This window comes from Lynx canadensis, chromosome A2, assembly GCF_007474595.2.
Source record: "Lynx canadensis isolate LIC74 chromosome A2, mLynCan4.pri.v2, whole genome shotgun sequence".
In the NCBI taxonomy this organism is placed as follows: Eukaryota; Metazoa; Chordata; class Mammalia; order Carnivora; family Felidae; genus Lynx; species Lynx canadensis.
The window spans coordinates 145,952,495-145,966,879 of NC_044304.2; the positions used below are offsets into that span (position 1 = coordinate 145,952,495).

Genomic DNA, 14,385 nt, shown 5'->3' on the forward strand with positions numbered 1-14,385 from the left:
CCCAGCGAGATGTGGCAACCTGGTCACCACGGACCAGGAAGCACAGGTGCTCGTTGTGCAAACCCCTCTCATTTTAAGTGTGCAGACAAGGCCCCCCCAGATCCTTCTCAGCAGCTTTCCCGCCAGAGAGCCCAGCCCCCTGTTGCTCATAGTCACGCGTTTTTGCCTTCGGCCACTACCCGCGGTCTGGAGGCGGCCGGGACCGGAGTCACCGAGGGATGGGTGCACCCCGCGCCCCTTCCCGTGGACGCTGTGGCATTTGGAACAGCATGCTAAGGCGCAGGGCCTCACCCAGCTCACTGAGGAAGACCTTTGGGGTGCAGGGACCCGGTTGTGGCATTTTCCTCACACCTCGCTCGGGCAGCCCCCCTGTTGCTGTCCGGTCCCGGGGCTGCTTCCTTCTCCTCAGGCCTAACACAGAAGGAGAGCCAGGGAGCCTGGCTGCTCGAAAGGCGTCCTTCAAAGAGGAGAATGCGAGCCTTTCCCAGAAGGTGGCTTTAGCCATTGTCAAGTCGTCCCGAACAGCAGGACAGCTCAGACTAGTAAAAAACTCCGTTCTTTTCGGCAGATGAGAAAAGATACGAGGACGCACCGTTAGACCAAAAGTCACTTCTGAACCTATTCATATGGCTGCTGAGTGCCAGAAAAGGGGCACGGATCCAATCACCCTGGGGGAGAAATGACTGCCAGCTGGAGTGGTCAGGACTAGCTCCAAAAAATAGCAGGTTTAATCAGAGTGAAGTCTCAAGGCAGGGGCAGGCTGCTCGGGGGTCCCCCAGAGAGTGAGGGGGACAAGCGGGAGGAAGCGCACAGAGAGCCCAGCGAGCGGCAGCCCGCCTGGCTGGGGCCGAGGATCTGGGAGGAGAAGGCTAGCTTGGGGCCAGATTGGGAGGGCTTTAAATGTCAGGCTAAGGAATTGATCAGGGGAATGAAATGATCAAACAGGTGTTTCAGGAAGATGAATTTGAAGAGAATGTGCGGGATGAATTGGAAAGTCTGGAAGCTCGGCAACAATTAGGAAGCTGCGAGATGAATTAGGCTGTCGTAGTGGTCCTATGTGAGTTGATAAGGGTGCAAATGAGCACAGGGGCAGCAGAAAGGGAAAGGGACAGCTGCAAGAGACACTGTTAAGAAAGAATGGATGAGGTTTGCTGCCTAATTGGATCGGGGACCCAGGGAGCGAAGGAATCAAAGATGACACCGGAGTTTTGAGCGTGGGCAACTGGTAGTACAATGAACAGAAAAAGGGAGGTTAGAAGAGCGAGCGGGTTTTGGCAGATGTGAATTCAGTTCCGGTCGCACAGTCCACAGGACACGCGAATGGAAATGTCGGACGCCAGAGCTCAGGCGGGAGAGACGTTATGGTTGGTGGTAAATTTGGGAATCAGATGCAGAGAGGTGATAAACGAAGTTGTGGAGTGAATGAGATCTCTAAGGAAAAGCAGAGACAGGGAAACACAGGACCAAGACTGACCTTTGAGGAAAAGTCCACATTTAAAAGATTGATATTCTAAAAAAATAAAGGACTTCTGTTCCAAAGCCGGGTTTAGAAGTGCCAGCCATATGCTACATGTCTTCACCACGGAAATATCCGTCTAAAGTGTACCATATATCAGTTTGAGAAAGCCAAGCAACACAGCATTTTTATGTCTTCGTGGGAACTAAATTATGAACACCTAGATACGCTCCTAAAACAAATTTGGCTGAAGTAAAGGCTGATATTCAAAGCGGGGGGGGGGGGGGAGGATAAATGATACAGAGAACATAATCTAAAATCAACATAATTGGTGGATCTGATCCCACAAGGATGAGTCAAGCAATGAAAAGAAAAACTCGTGAAAAATACCCTAAATAACATTTAATTAAGTAGGTATTTACTCATTTTAACACAAAGACCCAAAAATTTTACCATATTTGCAGTGCACTGTCTTCCTGACGTGTGAATGCCAACTAATTTATCAAAGTATTTTTAATAAAGGCTACATTAAAGTATGAGTTGGCTCAAACACTTGTGGAGACTAGTCAGTATAGGAAAACTACCTGGAATATAGTAACCCACGCTAGACTCACAGTATGCAAACAAAAGAGCTTTTCTTTTTAGCATGTATCTCTAGTCTTTTTACATGTATATTTCCCACATATTTATTTTCTTGATAGTCACAAAATAAAAATATTATAGCTTTGAATTTTTGGACTAAAAGCTGCCATAAGTCCTATAAAGAAAAAAAACCTTTGTCTTAATGTGTTAAAATTTTTCCCTTATTCCCTTTAATAAAGAATGTTAACCATGTAACAACTGTTATTCCGTGACACCTTCAATAAGTTTTGAAACAGTACTTAGATTTTCACATGTTCTCGTATTTAACATGTTTAATTGACATTTTCTTCTAAAATACCACAGCAAACATGTTCAACATACATCAAAAGCAGTGAAAAGAAACCTCCTTTCCTCTGGACATAGGACTTTCAAAACACAGGAACGACTTGTTGAAAAACAGAATTTACAAACTATTAAAAAAGGGATGCACATATAGGACCAAAATGCAGTTACTCAGAAGATTCTAGTTTTGTTTCCAGGTTTACGTAAGGTGACAGAAGTGGTCTCTAATAGGACGTCAATCCGGGAAACAAACACACCTGCTAGCTAGCCTTCAAGGTCCTATTCATAGATACGTAAGAAAATAGAGTCAAGCAAAACTCAGTCACTTCTTACTCTCCAGATATTTTGAACATATCTAAAAAAATTTAAGCAGATATTGTATGATCTTAAAAGAGAACTCTTAAAATAACACAGTCAGATTGAATTATTAAAAAGAAAGCAAGAGTTTCTTAATGTCTTCAGCCTTTTAACCTAAGACCCAGATAGTTTAACTCTGTGAGTTAATCTGAGAGCTGACTTCTAAACAGGCCAACACTGCCAAACCTCTTTCAATATTATTTAAAAATGCACATGGGCTAATAACACATTGCCTACAAGTTGATCTCATCTCTTTACATGTGGGCCTTGGGCTGATCTATAGAACAACAGGGAAGTAAAGAGAGAAAAGAGGTGAATTAGCAATTTCCTTGTTTCTTTTTAAGTATTTACACCAAATAATATGATTGAAAAGATAATTTTTTTGTGGGAAAAATCAGGTGGATGATTCTCATTTGTAGGTTACAATGAAAAGGACTCAAATTTCTTAATTAAGGGGAAATTGCACTGTTTTGGGTCAACAGATATCTGAAGGTTTGCAGTTTCACAGACAACTGAAAAATCTGAAAGGTAATGAAAAAAGTGAAGGTAACGTCTCGGTGTAGAGAACACAGGAAATACTTTAACAAGAAGTTTCGTAATAGCGAATTTTTCGTTAAATCTAAAAGAGTCTGTTAACACACACATGTATCTTATTTCAAAAGACACAGTGACTCAGAGATGCTTAGATTCAACTCCTGGTTCAATCAAATAAAAGTCCTAATGTTTGGAATTAAATGACCCACATTACTCGCCAAAAATCCACAAAATATTCACACCGGATAGACCAAGATTAACTCTCCTATAAAAAGAAAAAAAAAACAAAAACTTTTTAGTTGAATTGATTTCCAAACATTTAAGGTCTCTTCAAATAACAAAAACTAGTCTTTACAAGGAATACATATTTAGCTGATAACATTTAATGCCATCCTGTAATGAGTTATGTTACATATGGCTTATCAGGTGGACCCTAGTAATAGTAATTGCTTTCTTCACTGGGCTTAAAACCCCAATTTAGGACAAATGCGTTTACAGGGTGTGGAAAATTCAAGGAATATTACAGAATAATTTTAGCAAGATTAAAGTAGAGGTAGCAGTTAAATTTTTACATGGAGGATATGATATAGAGCTGCTAGGTTTCTTAGAGAATTTTACCTATTAAATCCGAATTAAGAATTTACTAATTATTATGGATGCTTTAGTGAATTTGTACATGGGAATTCTTAATATAGCTTAAACTAAACCCTACTTATATATAAACAAAAGAAAAATCTACTTCTACTCTAGAGAGTACTATACAGTATTCAAAGTACAAAGGAGAGGGCTATAAGAGAAAGAGATCACTCATCTGACAAAGTAAGAAATCAACCTCCGATGTCCCAAACTGAAGAATCAAGAGACAGCCGCATGCCTCTATTATTTGGAACTAATAATATCAGAAGAAAAAGGCTAAGAGAGTTTCAGGTGGCTGTCTTTAGTGGGCTTGGGGAACAGGGAACTGGTTATTTCTGTCATGAACTTACAGCACCACAGGACTTGTAAAATTATGAATAGTTATTGCTTTGACAAAAATTTTAAAATATATACATATTACAAAAATGCCCTTCAAAAAAGGTCATTTATATATTAATTGGCTTTTCCCATTTCTTCAAGGAACTCTTTACCAAAACTGCCAATGAGAGGGGCACCTGGCTGGCTCAATCAGTAGTGCATGTAAATCTTGGTATCAGGGTTGTGATGTTGGGTGTAGAGTCCCATGTTGGGTATATTTAAAAAAAAAAGAATCTTAAAAAAAAAAAAACACAAAAAAACCCTGCAAATGCTAAATCTCAATCTGATAGAAAAAAAGTTTTAATTTGGCTTGTTTTATGAGGCTAACCAGCATCTTTTTGTGATTATTAGCCATATGCACAAAGCTTTTTGTGCAAGTTTTTCATGTCTATGACCATTTTTCTATATATTTTCTTTCCAATGAATTTATATATGCTCTTTACATATGATGGATATTAGCTTGGACTTGCTATATCTGTTGCAACTATAAAATTTTGTCTCAGTTTGTCATTTAGTTTTAGCTTTAAACTTTATTTACAGTTTATTTGCTGAACAGAACACTTAAATTGTTGTGCAGTTAATTCTGTCTAGATTTTTTCCCCCTTTTGTAAGTAAACCAGATCTCATTCCAGTAACTGCACAAATATCTGGCATTGACTGGATAATGTATTTGGATCAATCTGCTGCTGCTTTATGGGAATGATTCCAAATGGACTCTATTTGAGCCACTTGCTTATTTCCTTTAAGTTATAGGATAGTTTTTAAGCATTTGATTGTTTTAGAATGTATCAAGTAGATTAATCAATCATTAATAAGTTAATAATTTCAAAGTTTTCCCTTGGTTAAGGAAAAAAAAATCTCAAATAAATAAAAGATGTATTAGTTTAGTTTGAAATGTTTTTTTTCCACATTTAAATTGCTCAATAAGATACGCACTTTAAAAATTGTGAATTCTTCCTGGCCTCTGAGTAAGTCATTACCCCACTAAATATTTCTATCTTATTTTACTTTATTTATTTTTTAAGTAAGCTCTATACCTAACACGTGGCTTGAACTAATAACCCCCAGATCAAGAGTTGCATGCTCTACAGATTGAGCCAGCCTCCTAAATACTTCTGAAAATTTTCCATTTTATGTGGACAAAGCGTACCTAGCACTCAACACAACTTCAAGCTATCATGACAAATCATTAATGCATCAAAATGTCAATTTGGATCTAGAGAGGGAAAGATAAACTTTCAATTAAAACCAAACATTCGAGGGGTGCCTGGGTGGCTCGGTCAGTTAAGCGTCTGACTTGGGCTCATGGTCTTGCAGTTCATGGGTTCTAGCCCTGTGTCCGGCTCTATGCTGACAGTTCAGAGCCTGGAGCCTGCTTTGGATTCTGTGTCTCCCTCTCTCTCTGTTCCTCCCCAGCTCACACTCTGTCTCTCTCTCTCTCTCAAAAATAAATAAACATTAAACAAATACTCGCTGTTGATTTAAAATATCTTTTTATAAAATAAAAATTTTTTTAACATTTATTCATTTTTTTTTAATTTTTTTTTTCAACATTTATTTATTTTTGGGACAGAGAGAGACAGAGCATGAACGGGAGAGGGGCAGAGAGAGAGGGAGACACAGAATCGGAAACAGGCTCCAGGCTCTGAGCCATCAGCCCAGAGCCTGACGCGGGGCTCGAACTCCCGGACTGCGAGATCGTGACCTGGCTGAAGTCGGACGCTTAACCGACTGCGCACCCAGGCGCCCCTAACATTTATTCATTTTTGAGAGACAGAGACAGAGCATGAGCAGGGGAGGGGCAGAGAGGAGAGGGAGACACAGAATCCAAAGCAGGCTCCAGGCTCCGAGCTGTCAGCCCTGGGGCTCGAACCCACAAGCTTTGAGATCATGACCTGGGCCGAAGTCAGATGCTTAATTGACTGAGCCATCCGGGCACCCCTAAAGTATTTTTCAATTAATTCTTGGCTTCAAAATAGCCCTTCTGAAGCATTAAGTGAGGAATAATTATAAAACATTATATTTATAACATATTCCATATTTCTAATACATATGCATGCACATATTTATAATTAAATACTGCTAGAAATTTTAGGAAAAAGGTCTGTATTTACTGACATGGAAGAATGTCTAAGACAAACTGTGAGATTAAAAAGCAGAGCACAGGGGCGCCTGGGTGGCTTAGTCGGTTAAGCGTCTGACTTCGGCTCAGGTCATGATCTCTCACAGTTCCTGGGTTTGAGTCCCACATCAGGCTCTGTGCTGACAGCTCAGAGCCTGGAGCCTGCTTTAGATTCTGTGTCTCCCTCTCTCTCTCTGCCCCTCCCCTGCTCATGCTCTGTCTCTGTCTCTCAAAAATGAATAAATGTCAAAAAAAAAAAAAAGATTAAAAAAAAGCATAGGAATATGTTTAGGCACAATACATGTTTAAACAAAATGAAAACTAAAACCCAGATCAACTTACTCCCAGAAAGTAGTCTATAAACATACACTTTTAACTGCTAACATTGGGTACTCAGAGGCAGTGGGATTGAGAGGCTGACCAGACGGGAATTTTCAATTTCTAGTCTATACACTGCTGTAGCATTTAAGTATTTGCATATTGGGCATGTATTACTTTTGTAATTAAAAAATAAGGAAAGAAGAATATTAGTTTAGATGCTTCACAAAAGTGAGTTTCCTATTTAATCTTTCTTACGTTAAAACATACATGACAATGGGACACATGGATGGCTCAGTCAGTTAAGCGTCAGACTTCGGCTTGGGTCATGATCTACAGTCCGTGGGTTCGAGCCCCGCTGTCGGGCTTTGTGCTGTCGTAACAGCTCGGAGCCTGGACCGTTTCAGATTGTCTTCCTCTCTCTGCCCCTCCCCTGCTCATTCTCTCCTCTCTCCTCTCTCTCTCAAAAATACATTAAAGAAAAAAATATATACATATATATATATATACACACATACATATATAATATGTATATGTGCGTATATATGATAAAAGGGGATCCTGCGTAGCTGGGTCGGTTAAGCGTCTGACTTCAGCTCAGGTCATGATCTCATGGCTCAGGAGTCGAGCCCTGCAATGGGCTCTGTGCTGACAGCTCAGAGGCTGGAGCCTGCTTCAGATTCTGTGTCTCCTTCTCTCTCTGCCCACCACCCCCCAAATAAATAAATATTAAAAAAATTTTTTACATATGCTAATAATTGGGTGTAATTAAAAAAAATAAAATTAAGGAGAACTAAAAAAAACTTGCCTAGGATTTTGATAGGAATCACATTAAAACCATAGATGATTTGGTGAAAAAAAATTTTTTTTGGGACTGTTTATGTCTTTTAAAATCTGTGAATCTAATATGTTAAGGACAGGAACGTGCTGGCTCTAGAGCGTACTCTCCAGTAGAACTAAATGTGATGTCAGTGAAATGCAAACCCATACACATGTAAAATTGCTAATACATTTAATTTGTGTTACATAAATTTAATATTATTTTAATTTATTAAATATTTGTTACATTTAATCTTATTTATATTAAAAAAATTTTTATTTTAAGTGGGTTCTATGCCCAACCTGGGACTTGAACTCACGACCCTGAGAGATTGAGTCGTGAGCTCTACTGACTGAGCTAGCCAGATGCCCCCATAATTTTAAATTTTCTAATAGACATCTTAAAATTTTATAAAAAGTAAAAGAAACAGGTTTAATAAATTTCAGTAATATATTTCATTTAATCCAATATATCCAATGTATTAATTCAACAGGTAATCAATGCACAAGAGTATTAATGAGATCTTCTGTACCCCCCTTTTTCTTGGGTCTTCAAATTCTGGTCTATATAACATTACACTTACAGAACATCTCAATTCAGATTAGTCCTGTTTCAAATGCTCATTGTCACATGTGATAGATGGCTGCTCTATCAGACAATGTAGTTCTAAAACACATATAAAACAGGACGCCTAAGCTAAACTGAAAAGAGGCATGCATATCGGAACTGGAATGGACCCCAGACATTCTCCACTCCAAGCCTTTCCCTTCACATTTCTTAACCTCAGGTTTTGAGAGTTCTAGACCTTGCATTACGAGATTTCTCCAGCCTTAACCAGTCCTCCTACTTCAAAATATTATTTGATATGCTAATATTTCGGATCACCAAAATGACCATATGACAATTCTGAATTTATTTAAACAGGACGTGAGCTTCATTCTAAATATTTAGAACAACAAAGTAAACAATTTCAACTGACCATTTTTCCGTCCCAGTTAATAATATTATGGAATGGGTGCTGACTCAGTCTCTCTAGAAGTATAAACATTTTGCAGAAGGCTGTGTCTGAAATGGGATGGCTTTTTTTGTTCTGTTGATAAATTTTAAATTGGCAAGAGCTTGATATACATCCTCAGAGTTGCTTCTTGAGGGACACAACCGTAAAGCCAATGAGGGAAACCAGTAGGGAAATGGAGGTTGGTGAGGAATCAATGGATTTGCCCAACAGAATAGAACTGGTTAGTGACAGGGCTGAGCTAGTGCCAAAAGCCATATCTCTTGTTCGTTCCACAATCTTTTCAATATATGATGCTGCTTCTGCAGAATCTTAACATGGGAAGAAAAACAGTAAATAAGTTAAGTACTTGCATTTTTAAAGCATCAATACCTACCCAAGCATTCCTGACTCTTTGGTTTTTATGATGTAGAGAAACATTAACAATGTATGAAACATATTATTTCGGCCCTGGAACAAAGACAAAAAAGACAGCAAGATTTAAACCAAGCCAAGCCAAAGATTATACAAACCAAACAAAAAGATAAATGCAGATCCTATCAATTCACATTCTACTAACTCAGAATTCCGTGTAATTCAGACTTTCATTTGCATGGATTTGTACAGAAACTTCAATGGCCCAAAATATTAACACTTATAAAGCTGGAATATTAAATTTGAAAAAAAAGCAATTAATACTCTCTTCTAGGAATCTGATGGAGAACACGATTTATGATTATAGTCAATATAAAATTTTTTTGTAAAGAAGCTGGTAACAACAATAACTACAAGGTCATCAATAGAACTGAAGTCTGCAGTTAAGTAATAAGATACCTGAATAGAAATGTAAACTGGTACATAACCTTTTGTATAAAAGTTTGATAATATATTTTAAAAGCTTTGAAAATATTCTGTAACCTAGAATTCCACTTTTGGACTTTAACGAAATTACCCAAAACGTAGACAGCTATATCCATAAATGAATATTCAGCAGTATTATAAAACAAAGATTTAGAACATCCAAAATGTTCAATGGTAGGGGAACGGTTGAATAAATTGTGTTACAATCTTATAATAAACTTAAAACAATTAAGAAAAAAATTTTTTAATGTTTTTATTTATTTTTGACACACAGAGAGAGACACAGCATGAGTGGGGGAGGGGCAGAGAGCGAGGGAAACAGAATTTGAAGCAGGCTCCAGGCTCCGAGCTGTCAGCACAGAGCCTGATGCGGGGCTTAAACTCACAGACTATGATCGTGACCTGAGCCAAAGTCGAACGCTCAACTGACTGAGCTACCCAGGTGCCGCCCTCCCCCCCCAAATTTTTTTAACACTTATTATTTTTTGAGAGACAGAGTGTGAGCAGGGGAGGGGCAGAGAGAGAGGGAGACACAGATTCTGAAGCAGGCTCCAGGCTCCAAGCTGTCTGCACAGAGCCCGATGCAGGGCTTGAACTCACAAACTGCAAGATCATGACCTGAGCCGGAGTCGGATGCTTAACCGACTGAGCAACCCAGGCACCCCATATAATGATAACTTTTTTATAGCCATTAAAAAGTATTTCTATGAAATATTTTTATAGGATGGAAAATTATATTAAGTTTATTAAATTAAGAAAGATTTTTTTTTCTACCATTCACTTTAAAAAAAAAATTTAAATCCAAGTTAGTTACATAGAGTGTAATAATGATTTCAGGAATAGAATTTAATGATTCATCACTTACATATAACACCCAGTGTTCATCCCAACCAGTGTCCTCCTTAGGGCCCATCGCCCATTTAGCCCATCCCCGTACCCAACGCCCAGCCAGCAACCCTCAGTTTGTTCTCTGTAAGAGTCTCTTACGATGTGTCCCTCTCTGTTTTTATTTTCTTTTTCCTTTCCTTCCCCTATGTTCATCTGTTGTGTTTCTTAAATTCCACATATGAGTGAAATAATACGATATCTCTCTTTCTCTGGTTATTTTGCTTGGCATAATACACTCTAGTTCCACCCACGTTGTTGCAAATGGCAAGATTTCATTCTTTTTGATTGCTAGGTAATATTCCATTGTATTCATATACCACATCTTCTTTATACGTTCATCTGTCGATGGACATTTGGGCTCTTTCCATACTTTGGCTATTGTTGATTGCCCTGCTATAAATATTGGGGTGCATGTGCCCCGCCAAAAACATTTCTGTATCCTCTGGATAAATACCTAGTAGTGCAATTACTGGGTCACAGGACAGTTCTATTTTTGATTTTTTGAGGAACCTCCATACTGTCTTCCAGAGTGGCTGCACCAGTTTGCATTCCCACCAGCAGTGCAAAAGAGTTCTTTAAGGAAGTTAATTTTTAAAAGGAAATAAAACTACATAAATAATACGATTTCAACCCATAAAATAGCACAGAGAAAAGGCCAAAATGAAATTTACCAAAGGCAATACAACAAAAACGTTAACAATAGCTGCCTTTAAGTAATGGAATGAGTGATCTTCTTTTCAGAATTTATTTATCATGAGACAAAGTGTGAGTGGGGGAGGCAGAGAGTGAGGAGAGAGCACGGATCCCAAGCAGGCTCCGCACTGCCAATGCCGAGCCCGATGTGGGGCTCAAACCCGTGAGCTATGAGATCATGAACTGAGCCAAAGTCGCATCCTTAACCGACTGAGGCACCCAGGTGCCCCTGCTCTCTTCTTTATACTTTCCCAAATTAAGCATATATTACTTTTATAGTTTAAAAAAGGGACATTTAAGAAACTCATTTTCCCTAATTTATTTATTTATTTATTTTTTTTTTTCAACGTTTATTTATTTTTGGGACAGAGAGAGACAGAGCATGAACGGGCGAGGGGCAGAGAGAGAGGGAGACACAGAATGGGAAACAGGCTCCAGGCTCTGAGCCATCAGCCCAGAGCCCGACGCGGGGCTCGAACTCACGGACCGCGAGATCGTGACCTGGCTGAAGTCGGACGCTTAACCGACTGCGCCACCCAGGCGCCCCTCATTTTCCCTAATTTAAACAGTTTACCTGTTCCTTAGACAAGAGACTTTAATTTAAAAAATATTATCAAAGCAAGTCCCCATGACCTTCCTCAATGGCCATTTCTACATTTAGAAGTAACTTTGGGGACGCTTGGGGGGCTCCGTCGGTTAAGTGTCCGACCTTGGCGCCGCCATGATCTCACGGTTCATGAGTTCAAGCCCTGTGTCCGGCTCTGTCCTGACAGGTCAGAGCCTGGAGCCTGCTTCAGATTCGTGTCTCCCTCTCTCTCTGCCCCCCCAGCTCGTACTCTGTCTCTCTTTCTCAAACATAAATAAACACTAACATTTTTTTTTAAAAAAGAAGTACCTTTGGAAGATTGTACACATGACGCTGGTAGATTAGCTCATAATGAGGAGGGTTGATAGCACTCTGATAGATGCAAAAAACATTCTCATTTGTCACATCTGTAAAGGAAATACGCTACATTAAAAAACAAGCTAAACCTCTAGATATATCTCATGTGAAAATCTCAACTCATTCTGTTAGGAGGTTTATACCTGGTTTATTTGGTGTCTGAACAAAGTGCTGAGAAGTAAATGTCTTCCGTCAGGGTACTTAGGATGTGGAGGTAATCTGGAATCAAGGTAGGTGCAAAATACATGCATGATGATCTGAAGATGAGGAACAATTTTTTTAAATCAGCATGAAAATCTATCATAGATATAAGCCCTTTAAAAACAGTGCTGTTTATGATGACTCCAATCTTTAAATGTTTCCCTAAAGAGAGAACTAGCAAAATGCTTTCAAGTAGTTATATTTATAAGATGAAATCTATAAAATGAAAAGACAAAGCAAGACATTCCAAGTCTTCTGTTAAGTGGATCATTCATACTCATATAGTTAATAACAAAAAACCAAGATAAAAACAGACATACATTCTCAATTTGAATATCATCATTTGAAGCTTTATGTTTTCCACACTGACGGTCACTATTAAAAAATAAAAAACATGATCTTGAAACTCTTAAATGTTCAAAAACTTTACACTCTTTGATCTCATAAATCTTAATTCCAGGAATTTTTCTTAAAGCCATAATCCCCAAGAATAAACATGCACCATGATATTCCTTACAATATTATTTAAATTTTTTTTAATGTTTACTTATTTTTGAGAGAGAGAGACAGAGACAGAGCGTGAATGAGGGAGGGTCAGCAAGAGAGGGAACACAGAATTCGAAGCAGGCTCCAGCCTCTGAGCTGTCAGCACAGAGCCCGATGTGAGGCTCGAACTCACAAACCATGAAATCATGACCTGAACTGAAGACGGATGCTTAACCGACTGAGCCACCATGACGCCCCAGTTACAATATTATTTAAAACAGAAAAACAAAGGTTCCTCCCCTACCACATTTCTCAAACTTTTAGGTCCAACATAGGAAAAGTTAATGGACACTGGGTAATAATGAAAAAATACTTACACAACAAAAGTGGAAAAAAAAAAAAAAGGATACAAAATTTTATGTATGGGATAATAACAACTATGATAAAAACATTAAAAAATAGCACAATCTTGGGGCACCTGGGTGACTCAGTCAGTTAAGCATATGACTCTTGATTTTGGCTCAGATCATGATCTTAGGGTTGTGAGATCAAGCCCTGCGTTAGGCTCCGTACTGAGTGTGGAGCCTGCTTAAAAGATTTTCTCTCTCCAGGGGGTGCCTGGGTGGCTCATCGGTTAAGCCTCCAACTTTGGCTCAGGTCATGATCTCACTGCTCGTGGGTTTGAACCCTGCGTCGGGCTCTGTGCTGACAGCTCAGAGCCTGGAGCCTGTTTCAGATTCTGTGTCTCCCTCTTTCTGTCCCGCCCCCACTTACACTCTGTGTCTCTTTCTCTCACAAATAAACATTAAAAAAAATTAAAACAACAACAACAACAACCAAAAAACCCCACCAAACTATTAGCAGTGGTTAAGATAGACGCTGGTACAATTTTAAACTTTTACTTCTTAGTTTCTAAGTTCTTTTTAATATTTATTTTATAATGGAAAAATAAAAGCACATAAATCCAATTAACATGGGAAAATGTTAAACTGAGAAAACAGAAGTAGTGACTTACAGCTGAGTCAGTGGGCAGGTCTGTATCCCACTTCCGTCCTTTGAAGTCTCCACCTCTATTCCATCTAAACGAACTCATACAGCCTCCCTGAGAAAGTTCTGAAGCAACAAAGATGAAATTTAAGAAGCCAAAAATATGCAAAAAAAAAAAAAAAAAAAAAAAAGAAGAAGAAGAACAAGAAAAGGCTAAGGGGTTACAATAAGGGAAGCATAGGGGCGCCTGGGTGGCGCAGTCGGTTAAGCGTCCGACTTCAGCCAGGTCACGATCTCGTGGTCCGTGAGTTCGAGCCCCGCGTCAGGCTCTGGGCTGATGGCTCAGAGCCTGGAGCCTGTTTCCGATTCTGTATCTCCCTCTCTCTCTGCCCCCCGCCCCTCTGTCATGCTCTGTCTCTCTCTGTCCCAAAATAAAAAACGTTGGAAAAAAAAACAATAAGGGAAGCATAACACCTTCAAAACCTGATGAAAACACCCTAACATAAACACAAGATATAAAATAGTAACTCACACATCACCATGAAAAAAAAAAACCAGACAATTCCAAAACACAGAATAAAACTACCATTCGGGATTCTTAAAAAGTCCAGGTCATGTGGGGAGAAAAGGGGGACAGAACTGTTCTAGAGAAAGAGACCAAAGAAAGATAAAACACCATAAGGTAATGTGTGAAACTAGACTCTATTCTGGTTAGGAAAAAAAGAGTAACATTCTTTGGACAATTGGGAAACTTGAATATGAATTATATATTAGATGATTTTAGAAA

At 39.0% G+C, this 14,385-nt stretch overlaps 1 protein-coding gene across 1 annotated transcript in view; it reads right to left on the reverse strand.

Moving 5' to 3' along the window:
- Positions 1 to 1,843: 1,843 nt before the first annotated feature.
- The window catches only part of TMEM209 (transmembrane protein 209), a 34,789-nt gene continuing 22,247 nt past the window's right edge, over positions 1,844 to 14,385 (reverse strand). Inside the window, 6 exon segments of the mRNA XM_030308443.1 lie at positions 1,844 to 3,536; positions 8,937 to 9,010; positions 11,877 to 11,974; positions 12,068 to 12,112; positions 12,115 to 12,181; positions 13,627 to 13,724. Coding sequence (XP_030164303.1) covers positions 3,482 to 3,536; positions 8,937 to 9,010; positions 11,877 to 11,974; positions 12,068 to 12,112; positions 12,115 to 12,181; positions 13,627 to 13,724 — 437 coding nt within the window. The 3' untranslated portion in view covers positions 1,844 to 3,481.